Source organism: Danio rerio, chromosome 13 (genome assembly GCF_052040795.2).
Source record: "Danio rerio strain M-AB ecotype USA chromosome 13, GRCz13ab, whole genome shotgun sequence".
NCBI lineage: Eukaryota > Metazoa > Chordata > Actinopteri > Cypriniformes > Danionidae > Danio > Danio rerio.
This window is the reverse complement of record NC_141033.1, coordinates 28,138,781-28,160,956: the sequence shown is the minus strand read 5'-3', so window position 1 is coordinate 28,160,956 and position 22,176 is coordinate 28,138,781. Positions and strand designations below refer to the sequence as shown.

The 22,176-nt window shown below is 33.4% G+C and overlaps 1 protein-coding gene across 20 annotated transcripts in view; it reads left to right on the top strand.

Moving 5' to 3' along the window:
• The window catches only part of si:dkey-192p21.6, a 78,379-nt gene extending 56,430 nt beyond the window's left edge, over positions 1-21,949 (top strand). For 17 of the 20 annotated variants that reach the window (XM_087278255.1, XM_087278249.1, XM_087278248.1 and 14 more), the window contains 3 exons: positions 9,457-9,527; positions 12,409-12,521; positions 14,652-14,936. In XM_087278255.1, the coding sequence (XP_087134381.1) occupies positions 9,457-9,527; positions 12,409-12,521; positions 14,652-14,833 (366 nt within the window). In that variant the 3' untranslated portion in view covers positions 14,834-14,936. 20 annotated transcript variants of the gene reach the window in all.
• Positions 21,950-22,176: the final 227 nt, after the last annotated feature.

Genomic DNA, 22,176 nt, shown 5'->3' with positions numbered 1-22,176 from the left:
TTTAAACTGGTTTCAGTTCTTAGTTTTTTCATTTTCATTTTATTTAAATAAATATTTATTTAACTTGTTTGTTAATTAAATCCAGTTTTGTCATTTAACCTATTATTTTTATACAAGAGTCAAGTTGCATATGCAAAAAAGAAAGTAATTTATTCTTGGCATGATTTATGTGAAATTGTGAATATAGGTCTGTATAATCACCTTGCAATTTTAAAATGCTTGCTTTTTTGTTTTGAGTAGGCTATTCTAAAATCAGTTTAAACTTTTATGAAGTTTTTCAAATAAAATCAGTTGTTCACTGATCAAAAACATCACATTTTAAAATATTTATTTCGGCCTTCAAATGTAAAGATTTATCGGTTATTGTGCATCCCTAATGCAAATACAGGAAAACATTAATGTAATAACCTAGAAAATTATGCCTTGAAAGCCAAGTGTCTCATGAGTTTATATTTCAAATTTGATGAATATAGTATGCAAGATAAGATTCCTGATTGCAAAATGAGATTTCAAAAAGTTTTCCGAGGCTATATCGGTGTCCTTCTCTCTCTCATCGCCAGAGGCACTTTCTCAAAAATGACCTTTCCAAACTAAAAGAGTAACAGTTGCTGAAAGAATTTTGGTCTAGATTTACAGTTCATGTAACTTTGGAAAGAAGACACTTTGGACTTTATTATCCATCATCTAGAGTTTATAATGCTCAAATTGAAAAAAGTTATAGATGCTTAAGTGATGTAAAAAAAATTGCACCGCACTAAACATTTTATTATTTCATAAACAAATATATGAAACACCATACAACAAAAACATACACAGTAGGCTTACCTGAAACCCTATTTTGGAATCTTTATTTTTTAAGAGTAGTTTTGAGTTTAACTCTGGAACTTATGAGAAATTGTATATATACACATCTCCAGCAGGAAAAAGAGGGTTGAAAGATTTGAAAGAATAACTTGTGCTCAACCTGACTAAATATCTTTAGTGATACAATACCCAGTGAATGTTTTATGTTCGAATTTATTTGTCAATTTTACGTATTCTGATGATGACAAATCTGCATTTTCTTATAACCCTTCATATCATTCTTATATGCTCTTTTGGTGCCCAAGAAATATTTCTTCTTCTTATATTGTAAAAGTCAAAAGTACATTTTTGAGCAATTTAATAAATTCCCTATAAACATTTTTTTTATTTAATCATAAATAATTTTTAAAAAAGTATTTATTATTATTATTATTATTATTATTATTATTATTATTATTATTATTATTATTATAAAGAAGATTATTACTGACCTTAAGGTTACACACACATCACACATACAGTACATTATATATACATACAGTACAACAATAATGTTGTTGTTATATATATATATATATATATATATATATATATATATATATATATATATATATATATATATATATATATATATATATATATATATATATATATATATAAATAACAACAACATGTTGTTTGAGCATCATGTAACTGCAGTGGTTACATTGCAGGATTAGATTATTTATCAGGTATAAGGTTAAAAGATAAACATTATTAACATAAATTTTTTTAATTATTTATACAGTGAGGACCATGTTATTTTATATTTGATTGTTCAATTTCGTTTTTTTTTTTATGTCGTATTTATATATACTTGTAACCTATTTTATTTTATGCACTTCATATAGCAAGATACTTGATCTCAGTCGACCTAAATGAATAAAATCTTTCCTAATAGATCTCTTTAAATCTTCTGGTGAAATTATACTCATATTGTACGGAGAACGGTAAGGGACGTAATATGTGTGTATCTGTGATGTCATAGGCAAATTTTGAAAGTGTATTTTACACACACTTAATTGAGTTCTCTAGGATCGTGAACATGTCAAATCAATCTCAGCAGAACTAAATAATTAAATCAACTCGGGTGCTGAGATTTGCGCCCGTGAAACAAAAGAGTGATTAAATCTTCGATTGAGATGAAGATAGTGGAAGGCTGGCAGATTTGCGGGTTAAGTGCTCCATTTGGGTGGTCCCGCAAACAAAGGGAGCAGAAGCTGGGCTGGGTGGGAAGTGCATGAGGATGTCTAAACCCCTGTCTCAGGGGAAATGGCCATGTGCTACTAGAAATGTTTTTTAGGGGGCAAAGAAAGCAGCCCAATTCACTTACTGATGTCCTTCTGTAGCAGAAAAAAGGATTGTGATTGCACCATGTGGGGTGAATTTACCCTCTCTGCCCAGTTTAATAAGCGTGACAACTAAGGCAAGCTCAAGTTATATGGTGTGTTTAATCTAAAGTGAACAGCATAGCCATTTATTCAAGGTTATTAAGGCAGAATCATGTTTCTGCATATGTTGATCAGAGGATCTACACAGAAAGGGAGTTTGCAGGATTGTTTTGCATGAAAGACCTTGCTGCTGCTGTGTTTTGTTTGGGACTTGTGGAGGCAGAGCTGCTGGAATGGACTCTCTGGAGACAACAGGTGCTGATGGAGGGGTTTTGTCTGGACATAAAGCTGCGGATGACGGGGGGAAATGACCTGCATTTCTCAGCAATGGCCTTGCTTGCTTGTGGTCATAGCTGTTGGGTTGGTTAATAATGTGAGACGGAATGTTGCAGCTTAAAACTTTCAGCTCATTCATATTTTCTTAGTAGAAATATGAAGATCTATGAATATCCCTATCGTTCAACATTTGATTTGTGAATCCAATTCATTCAATTATGGCAGACAAACGTTTCTCCCTGCACCTCCAGAAAGCTGACACAATGTGCTGTACATTTTCTTACTCTGAGGATTCTGCTCTTGTGCCAAGATATATAACTCCTTGCACTGTTTTATTGCTTTCTAGGGAGCTTTTTTCAAAGGACATTTGCTTTTTCTGTTTAAAAAAATCTACTTTGTACAGAGGCAACTATAAGTAAGCCATCTGTGGTTTGCTTTATAGAAAAGAACAATCTTACTATTTCTGTTCTTGCACCTCAAAAAACCCTTCAAAAATACTTTAAAGAACCGTTTTTTTCTTAGTTTTTTTTACATTTACATTTAAATAACCTGTAATAAAAGTTTGTTCTTTCATATAACCATCAATCCTCATAAAGAACCATTACATTTAAGAGTGTTTTACTTTTAAGCATTGCTCAGCTAGGTTGACATGCTCAACAACAGCAACACTGACTCATCCAATAGTGTGAATTTGGGGCGGGGCCTTTTTGTCCAACCTAATACTATCAGATTGAGAGCCTGTTTTAATTAGAAACATTTGCTTAAAACAGTTTTAAAGATATATTTATATAGTATGTAGGCTAATATACTTTGTGTATCACACTTAAATGAGTAGTTTAACAAAGCAACAAATCAGTTATATTTGAATATAAAACAGACAACATTTAGTAAATACATTTAAGTATAAAATCTATTTAATTTTTAAAAATCAGTTCTGTTTTTGGTTTCTGAACTCTCAATAATGTCATTTTGGGATATAGTATAAAAAAAAGTTGCATCAAAGCACATGAATATCAAAGTATGCATTAAAAATTTAGGTTACACTTCATTTTAAGCTACAATTCTCACTTTTGAACCATAAACTATGACTTTTGTGCCTTGAAAAAGTCTTAATTTGCTGCTTATTGATAGTTGTTAAGGTAGTAGTTAGGTTTAGGTGGTTAATAGCATTAGGGAGGTAGAATAAGATCGTCTTAATAATATATATGGTGCTTAGCATAAGTGTATACACCCCATTTTAAAAATTAATATTTTTATTAATTTCTCCGTGAATATAGGCAATGTATTTTGGTGCATTTAAACAAAAGATATTTATTAATCAGATATATTTATTAAAATAATATTGTAGTCACCAAACATTTAGAAATTGAAAGATAATACAATTAATTTAAGCAAATTATTGCAACAAAAAATTACAACTTACAAAAAACCTTTCAACCAAATGTTTTCAATTTTTTTACTTCTTTTGATTTTTCCCTTTTTTTTTAAAATTTGTATTTAATATTTTTCTATAAACTGTAAATCTCGTTGTTGTAGTTTTTGGAACGTTATCATAATTTATTTTGTTAGATAAGCTCCAGATTTGACTGCAGTGCTGACTAATGTAATGTATATGCACAAATATAATATTCCATAGCTTCCTAATAAAAATATGAATTTAAAAGAGAGATGTATATATATATATATAATAGCTTAATAATAAAACCACTAGTTCATAGTGAGAATTTTTATTTTAACTAAAGTGCCACCAAAACTTAAAATCTATAACTATTTTTGTTGAATATGAAAATTAAAAACAAAATAAACGTGACTGCATTGATATTTACTTTTTTCTTTAGTTAAACATATTTAAAAGATATTCTTGTTAGGTTTGCAGCCAAATCACAAATCTCCTCACCTTCTTCTCCCAGTGAAGTATATTGCAAGATTGTGCTTTTTGTGAACCCAGACCCACAATACGCAGATGCCTTATCCCCAGTATTTTAAATTTCATTATTCCCAAGCCCTATGACAAATTGGCCCATTATCTCTGTATGTTGAATCATAAAGGCCAGCATTATGGGTCCACACCGCTCGAGGTGCTGAAATAAATGAACAGAGATCTATTTCACTTTACCTAGAGGCACAGCATGATAAAATAAACTAGCCAACAGCATAAATAAATAAATGAAATTACGCCACCGCTGTTCACGCCCAGCCTCTAAAGATGATTTGTGTAAAATATGCTACATGTATGATATTTAAATCTGTATCTCTACTTTGTGATAATGTTTTGGAAGCTGTATAAAAAAGCAAACAGCTGTTGGGAGAGATTCCTTATTTTTATATTTGCCTAAAGTATCTAAATGTTGTCTTATTTTTCTTTCTTTGTTCTTCACCCCTTATTTTGACATCATCAGTGAAATATATAAATTATAGAGCATAAAACTAAGGATTAAGGTGACCAACGACACCATTACAGGCTTTGTGCTTCACAATAAACACTGTGCATCTCCAAGCACAAGCAAACAATCAATTATCATTGACATCTCTGGAGAGCTCTGAGGATGTTTTAAGCAGCACATCTCCAACAGCCTCTGGTGCTCGTAATGCGCTCTTCAAACACGCTTTACTGTTTAAACAAAAACTACCGACTGTCATAAAACTCTATGTGTCTAACCGGAGAGCATTGGTGTTATCCTTGGCATAAATTCTTTGTCAGATTGGGGGGATGATTTGAAGCTGTTTGTGCGTCGGCGTCCCGATAAACAAGGACCCGGAGTTAATTAAAGTTCAACGATCACTCGGCAGTTTGAGATTGAAATTGAGCGATTGCCCCACATAGCAATGATTGTCCCACATCCTGCCTGCATAGCCTGGAGACTCAATCTAGAGCCAGCCAGGCTATTTCCACACCATTGATTCTGTCATCTATACAAATGATGGATATCCTCCTAACAAGCAGGTTTGGATGCTGAACTGTCCATCCTCACAAAAAGAACAATATCCCTTTAAAATGAGCCTGTAGATAACATATTTTAATGCACAATTTGGGATATTGAATAAATAAAATGTTGGAAGTGCCGTATAATATGGTACAAAGTGGTTTTAAAAGCAATTGATGATTTGTTATGGGATATGATTGGGTGACTAACTGACTAGTGAAGCAAAGCGCATCATCACAGGTGTTGTTTTTGTTTGTTCTTAGTTGCGTAGGCAAAATCTGTCAACAAAACGCATTAATTGACATTTAAAATTTAAATAAGATGTAGGCTAATTCTGTATTGCTTGTGTTGTCTGCAAGTGCAAACAATTAATTATGTGTAAATATAGCTGTAAAGGCTTTACTAGCTCATTTATTTTTGGTAATTTGCTGTCATTTTTTAAGAAAGTTATGAAGTTGTGTTCCTTTTTTTTGAAAAGCGAAACATTTGCACATTTAAGAAATGTATGGTTGGTACATTTATCCTGCCCAAAAACACCAAGCCACATTGGTTGCATACGAAACTCGCCTACTACTACATTTATATTTGAATTTACTTCTTGACTGTATGTTCTAAAGTGTATGCATGTGAGCTGTATGAATGGAACTCTAACGTACTACATCTACTATTTTGTTATGTTCACGTGACCTACCTGTGCCAGTTGCGTTGATTTATTCCCATTCATGAATTCTCTCGTGGTGCATCGTGGCAATCTGGCCGGAAGTAGTACAGATGGTAACACTTTAATACGTTCCCTCTGCCACCATGCTTGCCGACGCCGCTACGGTAGTAAATGTGCCTGCAGCTTTTGACCGCTGGGTGGCGCTGTAACCATGGACTAAAACATCAACACGGTGATGTATGTGTATTGTATGCAAAGGTTCTGTATGTGATGTGTTCAATTAAATATAATTTTTCTTTGGTTGTTTTGGTTTCCTTAGTAATGAACGTGCTTTTACGATATACTGTATGTTTTAGAAAAGATGTCTACAATACACATTAAGAAGCATAGCCCTAGGCTGCAAATATTAAGCAAAAATAAGTAAATAAATTGTGTTGAGGTCGTCTGGGTACTTTATGCATATTGTTTTTTGAATTCTATGAATCCAGACATACCACTCGGCTTGAATATCGGTTAGCTTGCTATATAGTATGGAAGAATGCTATTCGGATGCAGCCATGCAATTGTGTGAATTTGGTGCGGCGCACTCTGTTTATCTGTCCAATACGAGTCAGGTGTGACACACTAGTGTGTTTTAGTTTTAAAATGCAAAAACATTTGATAACAGAGGCACGGCTTTCCACATTTGCTCTCTGATTGGTCTTTAGGACAATTGTATATCCCTCTCTGATTCTTCAATCTTTCTCATATAAAATGTCACATATTATCCATTTAGCTTTACAGTGTGGATGTAGATCATTTTCTGAAACGCAATAAAAATACCAGTTTAAAGGGGGGGCGTTTTTTTTTTTGTTTTTGTTTTTGTTTTGTTTTTCTAAAATGTCATTTTAAAACAAAAACGCTAGTGTGCCACATGCACCTGACACTCATTGATCAGATAAACAGAGAGCTCAGACCCAACTTCATGCCATTGGATGACGTTGTTGTTGTTGTTGTTGTTGTTGTTGTTGTTGTTGTTGTTGTTGTGCAGGTCAATAGTACTAAGCATACATTAGCACCTAAGATGTATTGTTTGGGAAACCTGTTTAAAAGCAGTTATTTGTCTTAAACACGTTTGATTTATGTTGGATTTGGACCAACATGCAGTCTAATTAGTGTTTGTATTAAACATAATTTATTTGTTTCTCTATCTTCAAATGATTCTCACATAATTGTCTTGCACAAAACTTTTGTCATTGTGTGTCGTCTCTGTTAATATGTAGGAAAGTTTTTGTTATCATATATTAAAGTTGTTGTCATTATATTGAAAAAAAAAGAGTTGCAATAGTTTCTCTTGTTACATGTTTTACTTTTTAGCTTCCATGATTCTAAACTTTTGCAACGCAATTTTTCTGATCTTCCACATTTTGATTTCATTAAGGTTTTTGTGCTTTCGTTCATTCATTCATTCATTTTCTTTATGCCTTAGTCCCTTTATTGACCTCTCAGCTTCCATTTTCCATTTTAACTGATTTGCTCCTGTTTGCTATGAGGTGACAGTTTCGTTCTTTTTGAATATTGCTACTTTGGAAGGAAACTTTTTTAAATATTTTATTTGTTGCTTTTATTATTCAATGCCTTTTAAGATATTAAGTAACGGTCACACATTTTGGAAGCTTTAGAAGGTTGTAGTGTTAAACTTTGCAGCTATAGGGATGCAACAATTAACAGATTTCACTATTAACAGCGGTTTAATTTGTCATGGTTAATAAATAGGCTTCTGAACACTGCGTTTCTGCACAGAACAAAACTTCTGCAACTCAATAAAGTTATGCCAACTGTGCGCTAATTAAAAGTTCCAAGCTTGTATACCGAGGCTAATACTGGATCAACTATGGCTGAGGCTATTAACTAAATGCTGCTTACTTATCGCATTTTTTTGCATGACCAAGTTTGTTATTTCCAATGGAGGCACGCTGCTTGCGCACGCATATTGAGAGAGACCTGCACGCTCTCAAGCTTTCCAGACTGATCTAGTTGAAAAAATGCTGCGAGTCACGTGACAAGAACTGGATCGATCAGCTTTATACTTTGCATAGAATATACACATTTTTACTTCAAAGAGAAAAAAAATACAAAATTAAAAATAACAAACAACTTTTAGTAATATAGTTGATCAAAAGTGCCTTTCAGACAGAGGTTCAGCAGCCTTTTGACTACATTTCTTTAAAAGGGAAATACTAATATGCTAGACAAATACAATTTTTATTTATTTGTTTATTTATTTATTTATTCATTGTTCTGTCATTTTTTGGGGGGATTCTACCTTTATTAGATAGGAAGGAGACAGAATAGACAGGAAAGCATGGGGAGCAGAGAGAGAGGGGAAGGATCAGCATAGGACTAATCAATCGCACTAACCACTACACCCCTGGCGCTGACCTGTCATTTACTTTTAGTGTAAAATTATAAATTATGTTTACTTGCCAAAAACTTTTTTTTACTTATTTTTAAGTCCAAAGAGAAATTTCTATTGTTTGGGTTTTTTTTATTTATGTTTTGTGTAGTATTAATTAGTAAGTGAGCAGCAATAAAAATATTTTAAAATATAAAGAGTTTTCTTGTGATTTTCTAAACTATTAGTGTTTTGACATTAATGAATGCATAATCATCGTGATAACTGCGAAACCGTGATTATTCATCAGACTATAATCGTACAACCACAATCTATAATCGTTGCATCCCTATTTTCAGCATTAAAAAAAGGGTTTACTTGTGTTCATGAATTGTCAAGTCAGAATTCACCAGGCTTGAACTTTTGGAACAGCGCAATATTTCTGATCCCCAACATTTTGATTGTATTAAGGTCGTTGTGCTTTTGTCATTTTCATTCTTTTTGGTTAAATTAAATATTTTACTGAATGTCTTTATATCATAGTTCTTTCTTAGATTTAACATTTGAAATATAGTTTTAGTTTTGTATATTGAGTTAGAATTAGAGTTTTCATTTTAATTTCAGTTTTGTAAGGCTGTTGTGGCATTTCGGAAGTCGATGGAACAATAAGTGTAGCGATACAAAATGATTTTCGAATAAAATTAATACTTCAAAATTTCATGTAATTTATGGTTTCGTTGAAAATGTGACAATTTCTGAATTTTAATTAAATAATTTCACCAAATTCCCAATGTTAAACTCATGTAGGCTGAGAGATTTTTGGATGAGGAGATGGATCTGTGTTGCATGTGTTAGTTTGAGGGTCTTCACCTCCGGGGAGCATCAGCTAATCTTGATTCTTTATGGCGGTGCTGCATTTGGCTTGGCTGATAATGCTTGCTTTACAGGTCTGCATTGATTTGAAATCTGTTTTATTCTGACCCTCAGGGAATCTCCGCAGCCATCCTTTCTAAGTGCACAAGAGACGAAGGATTTATACCTGTCAATAAAAACCTTTGGTAAGTGCTTCCTGACCCTCTAAATCCAGCCACTGTTTTCGCCTTCCACCAAAAGAAGAGATGAGCCTCCAGGAGACACAAATCAGAGGCTGCTAAAACACGCGTTTAGGTACCTCTAACGACAGGCCGTCCTGTAAATAATCGGCCCCACTGGCACAGGAGTGAGACGCGGCGGGTGATGCATCCACTGTCCAACCAGATCACTCTTCTTTACAGCCAAGATGGAGTGAGCCGTTTTTATTTGGCCAACCGTATATATCTTGCCAACCGCGCTGGCTTATCTCATCCGCCTGTTGTGAAATCGAGCAGGATGAGGTCAGCCCTACATCTTCAGGCCGCTGCACATTAAATTATTTGTCATCTAACACCTAATAAATAATGGCATGTAACAGAAATGTTCAACACACACCCGCTCAGTCATGCTGGATGTCTTTTAGTGCAAACAAATGTTTTGCTTAAAGCTATTTACATTTTTTAAATAGTTTGCTAATGGGCTAAGAAAAAGAAATTGCAAATTTATAAATATTTATTTTATTTATTTATTCATTCAATGGAGTAAGAAATTTGAATGAATGAATGAATGAATGAATGAATGAATGAATGAATGAATTTGCTAGTAAATTTGAATACATGTAAAAAGAAAATTAGTTTGTTTGCTTGCTAGTAAGGTGAGAAACAGTTATCAACAAAACCTAGATACTAAAAATGTTAAATACATTTTTGTTTTACATTACATTATTATACTTTTAATTTCATCTTCATTTTAGTTGAAGTTTTAGTAATTGTTTTAAGTTTTGTTGTTTTCATCAGTTGTAGTTCATTTGTTTTGTTACATTTATATTTTTATTATTATATGACAGTGATTTTACTTGTTAATAATACAAAAAGTACAAAAGTAGCAAACGCATTGCTTTAATCCTTCATTCATCTGTATATATGGCATGTAAAGACCATTTCAATGTGGTCATGTCATTGGCCCATGAACATTTCCTGCTTGTTATCAAACTATTTCATAACTAACAAGAGGCAATTCAATCATAACTTAATGTTAAAACGGCTTTCATAACATTATTTATCATTATCAATATGTGGCTCTTTTTGGATTCTCTTAAGCTATAGAAATTAAAAATGTAAAACAGGAAATACGTTGAGACTATTGTTTTTGTTTACATCCCTCAAAATGGTCTATAGCTCTGGGGTCAGGAAATTTTCCTAAGATAACGTTATACTACTTTTCTTTTTTAAAGGTTAATGAAGGTTATGCAGTACGTTGTTAATTTCAGAGCTCTTCTATTCATACAAAAAAAGAAGAAAAAAAACCCTTCAAGTTTCAAGTCAAGAGGTCAAACCTTAGCCTGGTCAGAAAAAGTAATGCAAAAGTAACTCAAAAGCAACATAATGCATTACTTACCATAAAACAACTAGTTGCTTTGTTGTGGTGTAACTCAATATTGTAATGCATTACTTTCAAAAGTAACTTTCCCCAACACTGTTTAGTTTCTGTTTTAGTTTAAAGAACTGTTGTTTGTTACAGTATATGTGTAATTAAGTCATAATTTCAGTTTAGTTCTAGTAATTTTAGTAATTCACCTCAATCTTATTTTATTTCAGAAAGTGTTTAAAGTATTTCATGTAATATTTATTTTCTAGTTAAATTTATTTTAATGGGCTTTTCATATTTCTGGGTTTCTCTGTATCGGAAGTCATCATAGTTGGGTAAACTTAGAGTGCAGTAAATGGGAGAGTGCAACAAAACTTTTTTTACAATTCTATTTGCTTAAATAAAGAAAGAAAAACTCCACGATGGTGTTATCGAGACCTTCAGAGAAAGGAAAAAAATTGTGTGAGCCTGATAACAACAGAATAAAGGGAGAACAACGTCAAATTTACTGTCCTTCCCTATAAATGCTGCATTTAAAACACCTCGCACAAGCAGTAATTCACTTTTTGTAATTTGATGCAAAGATAATATAATACATATGTTATTACACATGTACATACATTTTTTTATCAAAATATTAAAAACTTTTCATTTAAGATTATGATGACCATTAAATGTCTTGTGAAATAGGTCCATTAAAGTAAGTTCATTTGGAAATCTTTGGTTTTAGTTAACAACACCAGTAACACTGTATTATGGTTAATTAACCCTTTAACTTTTCCACCAATTTCTGATCTGACAAGCAAATTTTGTTTTTAGTTTTAATGATAACCCATTGACAAAAGGTCAACCAGACGATTATGATGCCAGTTAAAAGCTTAAACTAGATATAAGGAAGATATAAACACAGATTCTTTGCATCCCTAATGTTTTCTCTATTAAATTTGACCTTGCCTCGTCTTTGCTGAAGTATGTGCTCTGTGACCCCACTCTGCAGGCTGTTCAAGTACAGTCATACACATGCTCCACTTTTAATGGCCAGTTCATCATGCCAGCTTATTGAGCCCCCGGGTATGTCCGTCTTCATCCCCAAAAGTAATTAACTCCCAGCCAAGAGTCTTTTTTGGCTCGACTTCAGCTGACATAAACGATGCTCTGGGATGCAGCCATTTTGCATTAGATAAAAATCCGTCCTGGCACTTAGAAACGCAGAGCCACATGACTTATTGACATGGTTGTACTGAGCAGGTGCCAAGGCTTCACTTTGGATGCTTCTGTTTTTTATTGGCTTACTTGAAGCACAGAAACTACTATGCGTCCATCCATTATTTAGTCCCTGGTTCTGCACTGTGTTGTTCTTACTGTTACAAGAAATGTTTGCCAAAGTTCTTCAATAGCACATTGCAGCTTGACGTAGCAGTACACACACAAGATCTGAAAGTGTTTCTTTTAATTTATGAATTGGTATTGATATAACACAGTTTTTCTATCTGTTTTTAGGTCTCTGTCGTTTGTGACTTGCATGGCCTGCATGTCGTTTTTGCTGCTTGCTGTGATGTATTTCATCATAGATGTTAAGAAATGGTGGGGCGGACAACCTTTCATTTTTCCTGGTATGAGAAGTCACTTGGTTTACAGCACTATTTTCTTAGTCAATCAGATACAGAAAAGCTTACTGTAGTTTGAGACTGATTTGAGATGTAAATTTCTAGTAAAAAACATTATATAATGTTAACTTTTCGATAACACTTTACAATAACTTTCATTAGTTAATGCATTTACTAACATGAACTAATCATGAACAACACATGTACAGCATTTATTAATCATAATTAAACATTTACTAATGTATTATTAACATCCAAGTCCATGCTTGTTACCATTTGTTAATGCACCATGAGTTAAAATGAACTAACAATGAACTACTGTATTTTCATTAACTAACATTAACTAACATGAACGAATACAGTACTAAATGTATTATTCATTGTTTGTTCATGTTAGTAAATGCAATAATTAACATTAACTAATGAACCTTATTGTAAAGTGTGACCAACTTTTCTTTGGACTGAAAGTGAATACACTTAATTTTCAAGATTTTTGCAGGTTCTCTAAGTTAAATTTCAGACATTTTAAGACCTTTTTAAGACCATTATAAATGAAATTTATTTCATTGACTTGTACAGGGCAAACCGAAAGATTTTTTGTAGTGGCCAGTGGAAAATTTATTTTTTTAGTTATATCTTAGCCACATATTTTAAATAATGTGTTAAAATACAGGGAGAACCTTTAAAAAAATGTTATTGTTCGGGTGTAAGGAAGATAATTAAACCATATTGGTAAATAGAGTTAATTAATTTTACTTTCATTAAACTTTTTTTATTGTCGGTTGTAGCGATTGGGTAACTTTATATGGACAAAGGAAAATTAAGACCTGTTCAAAAGTATTTAAGTCATACAACACCATATTTCAGAGGGTTTAAGACTCTTTAAGGCCTAAATTTTAGTTTTTGAAATTTAAGACCCCGCGGACACCCTGATGGTCCCTTTTAGTCATTCTATGGACTTACTTTGCTGCTACAAGTTAACAAGTAGTAATTATATCTTTAAAAAATTACTTTTAATAAAATGCTAAACAAGCAAAAATATGCAAGTTAAAGTAAGATTCTTGGTTGGGGCTAAAAAATAAATAAAGGGATAGTTTACACACTGTAAAAAAAAAATCTCCTCACCATTTACTCATACTCAAGTGGTTCTAATCTTTTATGATTTTTTTTCTTCAGTTGAACACAAAACAAGAAAATCTGAAGAATGTTGTGGGAAAAGCATCCATTTGCATTCATAGTAGAAACAACAAAGTACTATGGAGACCAATAACTGTTTTTTCCAATATTCCTTAATATATCTACTTTTGTGTTCAACAGAAGAATGAAAATCATGGACGATGAGTAAATGATGACAGAACAATCATTTTGGGGTGAACTATACCTTTAAGATGATGTATTAAATGAAGACTGCAACAATATACTTTTTTTAATCCAGTGAATAGTCAGAATGGCTAAAGTTGACTGGACTAATAAAACATTTCTGGGCAATAATATAATCTTTTTAACAATTCAAGCAATATTTTGAAGAGAGAAAGTGAGTGAACTTAAATATATATATTTGGAGCTGGGGTCCGTTCCTCGTACCTCGCTTAAATTATCTAAGATGATTTAACAGTTACTTAATCTTTCAATCTTTATAACTGATCTCTGGCTAATTTGGTTCTTCCATCAAGTTTGTTAATCAGATTAAAATGTCTGGGTAAACTGATCTGCGATCGCTTTGTGTGTTGTGAAGGACAGATCTATTGTCCTCTAAATCATGATCAGCTATGTAACGATTGGCTGACGACACATTAGCATAAAGACATCATCTGATTAATATTCAAATATTCATGTAAGCAAAATTATATACAATTTGTAGTAAACGGTTTGTTGAATATGACACGCATTAACTTTCCACCTTTGTTGTGGGCTGCAGGCTTTACACTTTCATGTGTCTAGAGTATTTAGCAATTAATTAGTTTTACATTTAAAGGGGATTTTCTTTATTATAGTAGCCTAGGCATATTATTATTCCTTAAAAAAAAAGGGGGAGTAAAAAAAACAGGGAACTACCATTAACCAATTAACTGAATTGTACAGTTTTTTATTGTTAAAATTGCGATAGATTTTTACAGTGCCTGTGTTCGTTTACAGGAATGAACTCTATATTTGTGTATGTTGGTCACTCTCTGCTGGGCTCGTACTTCCCCTTCAGTTGGGAGATGCGTTTTCAGGACAGTCACTGGGAGCCGCTTTTCCAGAACCTGTGGGCAACTGGACTTTGGGTCTTCATCTCGTATCTACTCTACCGCAAAAAATTCTTCCTCAAAATCTGATGCTGCAAGTTTTGTCTCGTGAAAGCATTTGATTACGTTAAGTGATAGTTATTCATTTAAATTATTTATAAAACACTCTATAAAATAAAAGTTCTAAAACTGATTTTGCAGTGATGCCATTAGTCGTGTTTCCACTGTCGCACCTAAAGTGAGTGTTTCCACAGTCACTTCCGGGGCCTAAACAGACCAAAACAGGGTTTTCTCTGGGCTAGCAGCCTGAGTACAGACGCCAAAAAAGTAATAAATAAGAGAAAGAAAAAAACATTGTAGCTGTTCAGTTTAAGATATTCCAAAAAACACCCTATAGACTATATGCATATTTAAAAAGAATTGGTTCCAAGGTTACATTTATTTTTTGAACTCATCAGTCTCTTCCTGTTTGTAAACCTGAGTTTGGTGTAATCCTGTGTTCAATTAGTTAATAGACATGAGAAGGGATGAGATTTACTGTCTTCTGTGGACACCTGCAGTGTTTTATTTGATGTCAGTTGTGTTAAGACTTGAACGTAGTGATTAAATCAAATTCGCTGAAGTGGTACTTAACAAATTAGAACAAGCGATGCTACCAGTCGAGGGGTAGTCGTTATATATGGGTTGCTATGGTCAAACCCCCCCTCAGCGCTTTGAGACAGAGAGAGTGGGTACCATCTGCTCTTCAACTGACAGCCCTTTAATAGGGGTCAAGCTGGACGGCTCATGAGGAGCGTTTCTGGAGCCAGCACTTTTCATGCTCACACTAATGCGAAATCAGGAAAATTACACCAGAGGATCTTATGCACATACGGAAACTGCCCAAAAGAAAAACACGTTTTTTCCTGTTGAGTCATGTTCATGAGGTCAAATAAGTCACTGCGATTTTTTTTTATAAGATCCAATGGTCATTTTTACAAAAAAATTAAAGAAGACAAGCGATTTACACCTTGAGTTTAAATGTATAGTTCACCCCAAAAAATGAAAATTCCGTCATCATTTACTAATCCTCCAAAAAATCTCCTTCTGTTGAACACAAAGGAGGATATATTGAAGAATGCTGGAAGAAAACAGCATTAGCTATGTTTACATCCAAAGACACGATTTAGATTTTTGCGCAAAACTTAAATATCGCATAAAACCTTTTGCGAATGTGTACTTTTTCACCTTTTCAGTTCACGAATCGCGTGTTTCCAATGAGTCATAGAAAACGTAATAGTCACTTCCTGATAAACTGGCGTCAAATATCAAAGAAGAATTTACTGCGATAGGACTTTTTTCTTATATAATAAGAAGAGTGCTATTTGCATCTCAGAAGATGAAGACAAATTGCAATGAACATGCGCTGGCTTTTGTGGGGGCAAGATCACAGGGTGCAAGAGTCCTGGGAGATAATAATGCCGAACCACTTTGATGACAGACTTTGGCTAAAGGGTTTTAGAACGACTAAATGAGTTTTAGTCTGTTTTTTTTTTAGTCTGTGACTGTTTTCGGTAAACAGGTGGACAATAGCTGGCCTTTTGTCGCTGTGACCAAAAGCATTTTCTGCTCCTGGACAAACTCAAAATATTTTAGATCTTTTTAGATTTTTATTACACCTGACCTTGTGAATGGATTGACAAAACTGTGAATTACAAAAGTGAATAAGGAGAAAATGATATTTATTACAGAGTGAACGTTTCCTCTAGTTTTTGCATAATCATGGACAATATATATTGCTGAAATATTACAAAATAGATTTATTAAATTGTTAACATAAAAGTCTAATTACCTTATGTCTTTGGATATGAAAAGTTATTCATTTAAATTCAAATTAGTTGTTGCAAAATAACTACAACCTACAACAAATTAAGCTAAATCTAATATTTTATAAGGCCTCTACTTGATTTGTCCTGTTTTATTTTATTTTATTCGCATCTATTTGATTCCATTCTATATTATTTGATTATATTTTATTTGCTATTCCATTGGATTTTATTCTATTTAATTTTATTTTTATTTGTTTAATTTAATTGTACTGTATTGTATTTTATTCTATTCTAACATATTCTTAAGGATGTACACATTTTTGCACTATGATCTTTTATTAGAATACTTTATTATTTACTATATTAAGCCAATTTAAGTTCAATTCAAATCAACAGTAAACTGGGCCAGTTGGCATTTCTGTGTGGAGTTCACGTGGGTTTCCTCCAGGTGGTCTGGTTTCCCCAACAGTCAAAAGATATGCACTATAGGTGAATTGGGTAAACAAAATTGGCTGTAGTGTATGGGTGTGTGAATGTGAGAGTGTATGGGTGTTCCCCAATACTGGGTTGCAACAGGATAGACAATCACTGCATGAAACATATGCTGGAATAGTTGGCGGTTCATTCTGCTGTGGTAAATCAGGAACTAAGCTGAAGGAAAACACACTTAAGAAGTACTGTAAGTGCAGTCATGATCAGGGTAATCATGTTTTCTTTTTAAATTCAAATCACTCAATATTTGCGGCAAAATATAGTTTAATTAGACAAACAGCTCTCATTTTCAATGCCAACATTTCAGAGTATGATATTAATATTATGTGTTGATATTATTTTTAGACCTACCAATAAATTCAGTCAGAAATTAGCCATCGCCTGACTTTAGTACTTCCACAGCAGAGGTTAGAAGTGTCTAAAAGCATCAGCAAATCTGTCTGTAAGTGCTCAGAAGATGGGAATCTATCATGATGTGAAGATTTAATCTCAGCGGTTTCTCAGAAAGGGCTTTTTGCTGATCTCAAACAGTGTGAACAAACAGGCTTAAGTGTATTGTCAACATAGCAGATGTGTTTATCCTCTATTCGTTGAAAACAATGCACAGTTTAAAAGTTTTTTGTATCTTCAGAGCTGTGTATTTGCAGCACATTTCTGATCTTCTGAAGCATGCGAACCTGTTCACTCTGCATGGAATTCAATTGAACCCTTTCTCTCTGTTAGTTAATGAGAAAGCTTTTCATTTGGAGGATCGTGTTACCCATTTGAACTAAGTAGAGCCTATGAGTGAAGCAAACTGGTCAACTGATTTTTGGAATGGACTAATGACTAGCGTTGCTCTATACTCCAGGTCCCTGTGGGAATATATGGACTTCAGTTAAGAGCTGAAGCTTTATCCACTGCAGTAAGCACTTTTTGAATCAATATTTTATTAATCATGTGCTTATCATCATTATTATTTAATGCAAGCCCTATAGATGCAATGTTATACCGCAGAGAGCAGCTTTGATGTAAACAATGCTTTCCTGTTGTTTACCTATTAGAATCTTTTGAGCAGAATCTGATGTTAAAAAATGGTGATCTTGTCTACTAAACAACAAGCTTTCATCTGAAAATGATCTTGTCAAGCAACCGCATTAAAAAGGAACTCATGCGGTGGTGTATGTCATGAATCTGCCTATGCATTTCTTTATCTATATTGATTCACATTGACCGTATGCCTGAAAATACCACTGTGTGTCTGGTTTGGAGTAACCCGAGCTTGTGTTAATCTGCATCGTGTATATGGTTATGAGCCTACATGAACTGCTATGAAACAAAACCATCCTGTGGTTAATATGCAGAGTAAGTGAAATGTTTATACGGCATAACAAGCAGCTCACGATCAACTACAAAGGTGGAGCCATCTTTGTATTTTATGGCCCTCGGTCATATAAGGCATATTTAATTTTGGACAGGAAATGAAAACGGCTTTGAGGAAGAGAAGTACAATGTTCAGTAGACAATAGTTTATCAACGTAGCGATTGTTAGGCTGACAAAATGTCTTCATTCAGATGACAAAACTCAATGAAAGAGTTTTTAAAAATTAATTAATTGTGCATACTTTACTATGCCCAGTAGGCACAGGACGTCAACATGATGTCAGATTGACATTGTACCCCATTGTCATGGGGATGTTGTATGTTGTTTGGAAATGAAAATTGGGTTGACGTCAATGTCCATTGTCCAATCTAAAATCAATCAAATGTCAAAGTCTAATAATGTTACAGCTTGATGTTTTGTGGACATTACCACCATGACGTCTATCAGATGTTGGATTTTGGTAGCCATACCTGACTAATAAATGTCAGTATTTGACGTCAATATGACGTTGGATTAATATGTTGAATTGACGTTGGATTTTGGTCACTTTCGACCAGAACCTAAAATTAAGCAAATATCAAAGTGATTTGATGTCGTTATTGGATGCCAAAAAAACGCTGACCTTAGACGCTGGCTAGATATTTATTTTTGGTCACCTGATGTCTCAACCTAAATCTAACCTGATATTAACGTCTTATGACGTTGTGTGCCTGCAGGATGGTAAGTGTTGTATATTTCAATTAGGTTAACCCATAATTGTTTGTATTTAAAATTCTAAACAGTTTGAGTCAAAATCCCTTTTAACGCAAATCATTTCTCCAGGCGGCCATCTTTAAAACGTTTTTGTGTTTGATTTCTGTTTGAATGAGGAAACATTAATTTCTCCTAAACTACTCCCCAATTGAAATTAAACAACAACTGTCTCTTTAGATTCATTTCTAAACGTCTAAATCACACAATAGCTGTGTCTCATTTCAGAGGCTGCATCCTCTGAAGCATGCATTTGAAGTGTGCTGCGTAATCGAGGTGCGACAAAGGCTGTCTCATTTTTAAAAAAATCTGAAGGCTCCTTCAAACGCATCCTCCAAATGCATCCTTTGTTTCCCAGTTAATGAAGGACAGCCGGTGGATACTTCACGGCCTCAAACGTCCCAAGATTTATTGCGTACTGATAACGGCAGGACGTTTTTAAAAGAAAACTCCAGTTTAAATGCATGGATTAGGTTTTAATTTAAATAGATATGTAAACACATGTTAAAAAACAAAAAGACTATGACATGTCTTACGAAAGAGTGATTTTATAGACAGTTTACATGTTTGTGTGTACATGTATGGATCAAAAGAAATATATTTTCAGCTTCTGTAAACCTTGTTTTGCCTTCAGATCCCTTAAAATAAGTTTTAAAATCACTTTGAAAAAAAAAGTCATTACAAATTTTATTACCGCTTATTAACAGCAGCTGTTACGGTTGCTAGGTGATGAATCTGTCCTCTGTATGCTAAATCGTCTCATTTCAAAACGCTCGGTTCAGCCTGTGTGGACTTCGAAGGACTCGTCTCTAAAATGAGACAGCTACTATCGGCATAAATCCTACCCCTAAATCCCATACCCTCAGAGGAAGCAATCTGCCTTTTTTTTACCTTTTCTAAATATTAAGGATGCTTCGATTGATCGGTCGGAGATCAGTATCGGTCGATAATCACATTAATGAAACGATTGCAAGTGTTTGTGTTTGTTGGAGATGCACAAACTATTTGATTGATCTTGCATGTATTTAAGCCTTTTTATAATTTAAAGTTCTATGTTTTTGATAATATTGCAAGTTTATTAAAACCTGGCTTAAAATATTAGATACAGTTAAAAAAAAAATTAAGATGAATATTTTATAGTATAACTTTTTGTAATTGACTTATTTTAATAAACAGTAATTTATAGACTTATTTCCTTTTAGTAAAGATGTCATGGATTCATAAGTTTGCATTTTAACTTCTTATTCAATAAATATGCGCTCCAAACTTTTTTTTTTTTTAATTGAGACATGTTGTTTCCAAGTTGCATTGTTAGTCATTTTTCTTATTGTTTGTTTTTTAACATTTTCACACCTAAATGGTTATAAGAGATGTGTTTAAGAATCCTTAATTTATTCTTTTTGGTAAGGAGAGATCTCTGCTTAGTGAAGTTTATTTATAAACTAATTTCGAGAGGATCATGTGTTAATGATTGTCACGACTGCTCCCGTATCAGCTAACGTATGATTCACGATTCAAGGTACTTAAGATTTACCTGAGCTCAAACTCCCATCTCGCCCTGCAAATGAGAGGGAGCCCCAGCCTCAATGATCCTTTGAGCTCAGGGCTCTCTCCTGGGAAAGCAGGCCAAACAAGGGTTATTACCAATCATCAGCTAAGTGTGAACTCTTAAAAGTATTATAAAGTTTAAAACATCAAAATTGGTACTCTGTTTTGGCCGATCACCATGACAAAGAATTGGTACTCTGTATCGGCTGCAAAAATCCTGATCGGAGCATCTCCACCAAATATTTCATTCTGTCTGATTTAGGAGTAATTTTTCCTCATGGGGAAGCAAGAACAAAAAAGTACTGATATATCTATACTTGTGGGGACATCCCAACAAGTAAGCAAAACAAGGTGCACACACACTAAAACTGATTAAATCAATTAACTATAGACTAAATTTGATTGAATAAAGTCATCAGGAATAGAATACAAAACTGGTGCTACAAACTTAAAGTCCAAGAAAGACAGCAAACCTGACAGCAAAAAATATATTAAGACTGGCTGTGTGATTGCCAATGCCTCACCTTTTTTTTCTTTTAACATTTTTATAATTTAATAGTTTATTTCTGTTATATCCCATATTTTTTATGAATGTAAAATCAATTATAATAATTAAAAAGTTATTTTGTTATTGGGTGCCCTGTTTCTCTTATGTATGCCTCCACTATAGTTTCATTTGGCATCCATCAGGGCAGACGTTGATTGGAGTGATTGCCCTGTGATGCACTGCTGGGTTGCCCTAAAGGCAGAGTAATGCATCATGCTTACCCCTCCTCACAGAGTGCTGAGGCGTCCAAGAGCAGCCATAAACAGACAACCGGCCTCACACTGTCTTCAGCTCACAGCAACCCTGCAATACTGCTGTTCTGATCATTTCTTAATATGAAAGGAACAATAGACTTTGATGTGGTTTGTACTTAGAATGCCATGTGGCTGTGTTTGTTGAGCATTGTGCTTGTGCACCTGATTCATATTAAACTGTTTTTGGGGAACAAATAGAACGTTCATGCAAGGAGAGTTCATTTACTTCTTCTGTTTATTTTATTGTGAATTAGTTTGACAAATCTTATTTCTTCATCACAGAGAAGCACAAAATCACTTTCAAGAGTCTTGTCCTTAACTGTTCCTGGCTGGTGAAATGATCTTTGTAACCCTCATCCAAACCTGAATCCTTGACAATATTCGAGAGACACTTTAATTAATTCATATACAAAAAAAAAAATAAAAATTTCCTCATAATTTTTTACTATTTATTAAAGCTCTTTATTGATTCATTTTACATTCATAATATATATATATATATATATATATATATATATATATATATATATATATATATATATATATATATATATATATGATATTATAGAAATAAATTATTATATTATAAAAATGTTCATAGAAAAAACAAAGAGAGGCACTGACAAGCACACAGCCATTCATTCATTCACTTTCTTTTTGGCTTAGTCACT